The sequence below is a fragment of the Cucumis melo genome, chromosome 12, assembly GCF_025177605.1.
Source record: "Cucumis melo cultivar AY chromosome 12, USDA_Cmelo_AY_1.0, whole genome shotgun sequence".
Classification (NCBI taxonomy): Eukaryota; Viridiplantae; Streptophyta; class Magnoliopsida; order Cucurbitales; family Cucurbitaceae; genus Cucumis; species Cucumis melo.
The window spans coordinates 4,741,013-4,748,834 of NC_066868.1; the positions used below are offsets into that span (position 1 = coordinate 4,741,013).

Here is a 7,822-nt window from a genome sequence, read left to right on the forward strand (position 1 = left end):
GACTTCAAGTAAACTCTCTAATTTAAAACCCATACTAAATCACCGATTAATTTGAAAAAGACGTTGTATGAGATAAAATTAATAATTGAGAGAGCCTACATTTTAAACATACATTAAAATTAAAGTAATCGGAAGAACACCTAATAGATAAAAGCTCATGAACTAAAAATTTTAATTTAATAATCAAGCAGCCATATATATATATATATATATATATATATATTATGATCTCCAAGTTGTATCCATGAAGAAGATAAGGTTTTTGCATGGCCCAACATCAAATAAAGCTCCATTAATTATATTGTAGAAGCTGCCTAAACATGGTGGTTGAAGAAGAAACACATGAGCATAGTAACTTACAAAAAAGGAATGTCTGGTCGTTGGTCCCTTTGTTTTATTGCTTCAACCAAAATAGCTTCAAATGTGGTTATCCAACAAACTATTCATATCATTTCCATATAATTTTATAAATAAAATATCTCTCGCTCTCTTCTCCTAATTAAACTCCATGCAATATTAATACTTTATTTATATATATATATATATATTAACTATTTCAAACTTACTTCAAACCCTAAAACGACTTATCAACTTACATATGAAAGTCGTCTTCTTTCTTCTTTCTTCTTCTTCTTCTTCTTCTTCTTCTTCTTCTTTCCTCTTTTTAATTCACCAACAACAAAAATTGAACTAACTCATGTGACAAAACATTCCAACAACCATTTCTTTGCATGAAAGGTCAATTTTTTGACCTTTTCCTTTCGTTTGGTAATGCTTAATTTGTCTACTTTCTCTGTCCATTTTAAATTCTAGATGTTTTACATGGTCTACTTACAAAATTAGTGGATTCAATTCTATTATAGTCTAGTAATATATGAATCAAAATATTGACAATGTATATAAAAAAAAAATTAATTTAGAATCTATCAATAAGTGTCCTTGATAAATATACTGATAGAATCCTATGAGTGTCTATCATAAGATGTCGAAAATATTTACAAAAAAATATAGTAAAATTTTAGAATCTATCAATGTTATATCATGATAGAAGCATATTAATACCTATCGATGCATGTCTAATTTATAGATTCTAAAGTTTTACTATATTTTGTGTATATATATATTTTTTTGAAAGTGACCCCTATTTTTCTTATTATTTGATTGTCTAGATGATTCTAGTTTAAAACACACTAGTTTATGTAAGAAAATATCCAAATAGAAAATTGCAATGATTTTGACTCTTAATTAACACGATTTACTTGATTTCAACCACTATTTGAACTACAATTTCCACCCATATTTGAAAACGACATATAGATCACTTTCTTTTCCTATTCCTTTTAGATTTTTTTAGTATCCTTAAGAAATGGTTTTAACCTCAAAAAAAAAAAAAGTGAAAATAATGGTGATCGATATATCTCTCCAATAAAATATAGTATTAGGTTTTATTTTTGTTTCATATGAAAGACCTTACAATATCAGTCTAAAATAACTGTTCTCACGTACATATTCTCTTGTCTAGATCAACGTGGTTATTTGTCTTATTCTATACGTGTTACACTAGTAAAGTTAAATGAGAGAAAGGATAATAGTCGGAAATCAACTATTTCTAGCAAATTTGAACATAGTTCAGTAATATAATGCACTAATTACCATTCCAATAATCAATACTTCCATTTTTCATTCTAATTGTTGAATTCAAAAGGGAAAAGAATGGAAACTATTCATTTACATAAGAAGAATGGAATGAAGTCCTTTTTAGAATGACTTAAAGAAATTAACTCACTATATGTAGATAATATTTCATATAGAAGTACTAATGTAGTCCATAACTAGATTTAATCAACATTTTAAATCTTTTTAATCTTTTTATATTCTTTATTATCTTTTGTTTTTAATATATTTAAATTAAATTAAAGAAAAATTGTTTAAAGAAAAAGGAGCTGAGTCTAATAAAATTTATCTTTTTATAGTTTTTTTCAATGAAATATAAATATTTTGTTTTTTCTTTTCTGTTTTTGCAAAAACCACTCAATTAAAATATATCATTTCTAAATTGATGGTTCCTTCGTTGATTATATTATCTATTATGAATAAAATTTTAAAATATTCAATTATTTCCTTAATTTGGAAAGATTTCATTTATCTTCTTCTAAATTCGTAGTTAACAAATCTATCATCTCTCAGTTGAAGCTAAGTTTCAAGTATATATGTCAAATATAATGATAATATATACTAAAAATGTGTATACATCGCTTAAACCATTGTTTTTAGTGCATTTATAAATATAAAGAAAAATGTAAATGTACATCTATGTATTATTCAATTTTAATGTTTTATTATTTTTATTATTATACATTCTTCTGAAAAAATGAATCGTAAAGAAGGGTTGGAAAAGTAAATTGAACTAGAGTTTTGCGTAAAATTATACCTCAGCAAATTGTAAAAATACAAATTGCAGATATATTTACTTAGAAGCCTTTGTTTTTACTACAAATCAATACATAAAAAAATCAACAAAATATGATTTGTAACATGCAAGACAAATTTGAAGAGTTCAATTGAAGGGCAAGAAGTTGAAAGAGAAAAAAAAAATGTAAAAACTATTGATTATCTTAGACACCACTCTAAAGTTGTTCTAACAACCCTTCTAGTTCTAGCTGGCGGCCCCTTTTTCCCTCTTAGAATATATGCATATGTCCATATCAAAATTAAGTGTGTTTCTCTATGACCTTATTACTCCATTGACAAAAACCAAACAGTATGTTTCACCTTTTTTCCACTATATATACACATATTCACAAAATCACCTCAAAAATCATTCATCCCCACAAAATCTCTAAACCCTTACTACTTTTATTCCCTTTTAATTCTCCTTGAAGAAAGAAAAAGAATGGGTGTCTCTAATCACAAGTTGATCTTCTTCTTCTTCTGTTTCGTTTTGTATTCATGTGTGATTCCCAAGTTGGTCTTTGGTGGCACAACAAGGCATTACAACTTTGAAGTAAATAGATAGATAGATAGATATATTTCTTTCTTTTGATTTATTTTGTTTTGGGTATAGTTTAATAATGTTGGATTGTGTTTAACTAATGTGTTTTGATGTTTCTATTGTCAGATTAAAATGCAAAATGTGACACGTTTGTGCCATACTAAGAGCATTGTGACAGTGAATGGCAAGTTTCCTGGACCTCGTATTGTTGCTAGGGAAGGTGACCGATTGCTTATCAAAGTGGTTAACCATGTCCCCAACAACATTTCTATTCATTGGTATATATAAATTCTTTTATATATATTTTATGTTTTTATTCGATGCCTGAAATAATGATTCATTTTTTAAAACTAATTAATAGACATTAATATAAAAAATAACATATGAATCAAGAATAATAAAAGCGTTAAAAATCTTGATTTGAGCAAAACGAATTACAAAACTAGGAAGTTTTAAAAATATAACATTGTGAAAAGGAGTGATATCTTCAAATGAAAAACTAAATCCAAAATGTCGATACAAACAGAGAGTATATTTGTTTTTCATATTATAATTAATTATGTTGTGTGTTTTGTTTGAGTTTAGGCATGGGATAAGACAATTGAGATCAGGATGGGCAGATGGACCAGCTTACATAACACAATGCCCAATCCAAAGTGGTCAAAGTTATGTGTATAATTACACCATAATTGGGCAAAGAGGAACTTTATTTTGGCATGCTCATATTTCTTGGCTAAGGTCAACTCTTTATGGACCAATCATCATTCTTCCTAAACTTGGAGTTCCTTATCCATTTCCTAAACCCCACAAAGAGATGCCTATCATTTTTGGTAAATATATACATATGATTAATAATAAATTCTCCTTTTATCTCCTCAATTTTAAATATTGATTAAAACTCATGCGTTTTACTAATTATTTAAATTTATCACCGAATTTCAAAATTAGGGGAGTGGTGGAATGTAGATACTGAAGCTGTGATTAGTCAAGCTTTACAAACTGGTGGAGGTCCTAATGTTTCTGACGCTTATACTATGAATGGTCTTCCTGGACCTTTTTATAATTGCTCCGCTAAAGGTATTATTAATTACTACGACTTTCTATTTGATTATGTTTTTGTTTTTTGTTTTTTTTATTGTAAAGAAAAAAAATGTAAGAAAAAGTTTTGAACCGTTTTTTATATCAATCCACAAAATATATATTTCACAATTATTTTTATCTTGTTTGATAACTATAATATATATAGTTTTTGAAAACTTATAACTTCTACTAATTCTACCAACACAATTTTCAAAAACAAAATTATTTTCAATAGAAACATACCCTTATTTCGACACAAATTTAAGAACGTATTAGTTTTTTCCGTGTTTTCAAAAACTAAAAATAAGGAACACAAACATTACCAAGTTTACAGAAAAAAATCGCCATCGACTCCTTCATTTAGAAAGTTAGGAAGGAAAGTACAAGAAACACCACCATGATCAAATTTACAAATTTCTGAATGGGTATATAGCAAGTAATATTTTTCTTCTTTTTTGTTGTTGTAATAATTGTTTATTATCATTTCCATGCAGATACATTAAAGCTAAAAGTGAAGCCAGGAAAAACCTATCTACTTCGTTTAATAAATGCAGCATTAAACGATGAGCTATTCTTTAGTATAGCAAATCATAGTCTAACAATAGTTGACGTTGATGCAGTTTATATCAAACCATTTAAAACCAACACACTAATAATTGCACCAGGCCAAACCTCAAATGTTCTTCTTCAAACCAAATCTAATTTCCCAAATGCTAAATTTTATATGTTAGCAAGACCCTATGTAACAGGACAAGGAACATTTGACAATTCCACAGTTGCTGGAATCCTAGAATATGATGGTCACCAACAAAAGAATCCAAAAAAAACCCTACCAATTTACAAACCAAATCTCCCATCATTAAATGACACTTCATTTGTCACTAATTTTACCAAAAAACTTAGGAGTTTGGCCAATTCTCAATTCCCAGCTAATGTTCCTCAAAAAATTGACAAGAAATTTTTCTTCACGGTTGGACTTGGGACAAACCCTTGTAATAATAACAAGAAGAACCAAACATGTCAAGGACCAAATGGGACAATGTTTGCAGCTTCAATTAATAATGTTTCTTTTGTAATGCCAAATGTTGCCCTTCTTCAGTCTCATTATAAAGGACAATCTAATGGGGTTTATAGTCCTTTTTTCCCAAATAGTCCTTTGATTCCTTTTAATTACACTGGTAATCCTCCTAATAATACTATGGTTGGGAATGGGACAAAGGTTGTGGTTTTGCCTTTTAACACAAGTGTGGAGTTGATAATGCAAGATACAAGTATTCTTGGAGCTGAAAGCCATCCTCTTCATTTGCATGGATTTAATTTCTTTGTGGTTGGACAAGGGTTTGGAAATTTTGATCCCAATAAAGATCCTCAAAATTTCAACCTTGTTGATCCTGTTGAAAGGAACACTGTTGGTGTACCTGCTGGTGGATGGGTTGCAATTCGGTTTCTCGCTGATAATCCAGGTCTGTATAATCTCATTCAAAGCTTGTCAGTTGATAGAGTAATGGAATATTTTGATTTTTTTCTTTTGTTGAAAAAAAAAATTCGAAAATTTAAAAAGTAGATATTGTTTAATAATCATTTCATTTTTGAAAATTATACCTGTAAATATACCTATTCTTCCATCCTTGAGTTTCTTTTGTTTTATTTTCTCTATTGTTATTTGCAAAATCGAAGTCAAGTTTTAAAAAGTTTACAAAGGTAGGTCATGCATGTTTTTCTTAGAAATTGTGAATTTGTTTTCTACTAATTTCATTAGTCAAATTCTATACAAAAAAATTAAACTAAATTGAATTATTAGTCAACTTCTATATATAAAAGAAATGTTTTTTAAACATAGATTTAGATTTCAAACATACTCATAAATAAATTAGATAGCAAAAAGGAAAACAATGCTTACAGTCAAGTTTGTTTTTGAAAAATCAAATGCTTATTATCACAAATTATCATATACACATCAAATGAGGCCAAAACATTTGAGCTAAAGTGAATGATGATGATGATTTTGTAAAGTTCATCTAAAATTAACACAAAACATATGAAAAGATAACTGCATTAAGTAGCAGATTTATAGGGATGATAATAATTGAGTGTATGGTAAAAATTTTAAAAAATTGTAAATATAACAAAATCTAATAGTGATGGACTTGTACCGATTATGCAGTCTAGTTGAATATAAAATTTGTTATATCTACAAATTATATTGCATTGTGTTGTATCTCTACTAATATTTTGAGTTTAATTGCTATATTTACGACGATTCATCATGAACTACATTATTGATATAAAGTTCAAATTCAATTTATATCATATTTAATTTTCTTTTTTATGTTTGGTGAATGTATAATAGGAGTATGGTTCATGCATTGTCACTTAGAGGTGCACACAAGTTGGGGTTTAAAAATGGCTTGGTTGGTGTTGGATGGAAAGCTCCCTAATCAAAAACTCTTGCCTCCACCAGCGGATCTTCCCAAATGTTGAAACCAACCATATATCAGCATTTTATTCCTTTGCTTTTATTTTTGTCCTGTTTGATCTTTTTTTGTTCTCAAAGTTTGTATTCTTTTTGTGTTTGTTTTTTTGGTTTGGGAAATCATGTGTTTTTAAATTATTGTTTTGCCCTTATATGGATATCAGGCTGAGATGTGTGTGGAACTAAGAAGAGTGGAATAGCAATTGCTTTTTTTGCTGTGAATGTACTTAAAATGGCAATTATATTGCTTCTTTTGTTCATTAACAAAGGCCAAGTTTGAGTTGGATTCTTAATCTCTAACATATGGTATTTAGATATATTGATGTTTAATTTTTAGTAGGCAAGAATATTATAATTATCAGATTAACACTTCGATTAAATTGTCCATTATTGAAACTTGGGAGAGATGCCAATTTGAGATTACAATTTAGCACCAAGGTCGTATCAACCGACACTCAACGATTTTATTCTTGTCATGAGAGAGAGAGCCAGCTAGAAGCACTTTGTTGTGTATAGAGTTATGACAATTGAAAAAAATGGAAAAGAAACATGCATATAAGCACAGAAGAAGCACAACAACAAATGATCAGTAACCCTAGTTCAATAACAACTTAATTGGCCTACATCCATGAGAAGATGAGCTCTTTAATTAAGTTTTTGGAGAAGATCTTTTACAATCTTAGAAAAATCTTTCACCAACTCTAATGAATGTCTTAATTAAGTTTTCGTTCTTCTAACATTCTTTATATAATAGGATGAATTACATAGAGTAAAGAAAAGTTAACTGAGTTAAAGGTAGTTGGTTTCACTTTAATTTGTTAATGTTTTACAAATCTTCAATTTGAAATCAATGTGAAATATAATCATTAATGATAAATTAGCTCCTCCTGTGTTAACAATTAATTTTCCTTCATCATTTTTTAGGAAGCTCAAAACCTATTAGATAAAGGCATTTTTGGAGATTGAGTTGTGATACAATAATGTGTTTGTCAGCTTAGTGGTAGAAAGGGAAACTATTGATATATTGTAGTGAAGCCTTTCAACTTAGGTGCATCCCTTTGTAGCATAGCATGATAGAGAGACGTTCTTCTGTTTACGTCCCTTCCATACAGTTTGAGTATACAAATTTAAATAATACTTCAATTTTTTAGCCAACGTTTTTTTTCCCTATAAATTCTTTTTGTCCCTTTTAGATATACACCTCCATATGTATATTGTTACCTCCCAACGTATCTGCTTACTTCACTAACAACATGTGCTACATTTGTTTTTGTAGA

The 7,822-nt window shown here is 28.5% G+C and overlaps 1 protein-coding gene across 1 annotated transcript; it reads left to right on the top strand.

The window, feature by feature from the left end:
• Positions 1-2,746: 2,746 nt before the first annotated feature.
• LOC103501858 (laccase-17-like) lies at positions 2,747-6,835 on the top strand. The gene is made up of 6 exons (XM_008465586.3): positions 2,747-3,004; positions 3,119-3,270; positions 3,578-3,822; positions 3,941-4,069; positions 4,567-5,535; positions 6,423-6,835. The coding sequence occupies exons 1-6, from the start codon at positions 2,894-2,896 to the stop codon at positions 6,551-6,553; spliced, it is 1,737 nt and encodes a 578-aa protein (XP_008463808.2). The 5' UTR covers positions 2,747-2,893; the 3' UTR covers positions 6,554-6,835.
• Positions 6,836-7,822: the final 987 nt, after the last annotated feature.

Bases quoted from the DNA above. Each gene is read 5' to 3' on its own strand.
- LOC103501858 (XM_008465586.3), top strand. From the start codon at position 2,894: ATGGGTGTCTCTAATCACAAGTTGATCTTCTTCTTCTTCTGTTTCGTT. The intron at 3,271-3,577 runs GTATATATAAAT...GTTTGAGTTTAG, and splicing joins AACAACATTTCTATTCATTG to GCATGGGATAAGACAATTGA. The intron at 4,070-4,566 runs GTATTATTAATT...ATTTCCATGCAG, and splicing joins TTATAATTGCTCCGCTAAAG to ATACATTAAAGCTAAAAGTG.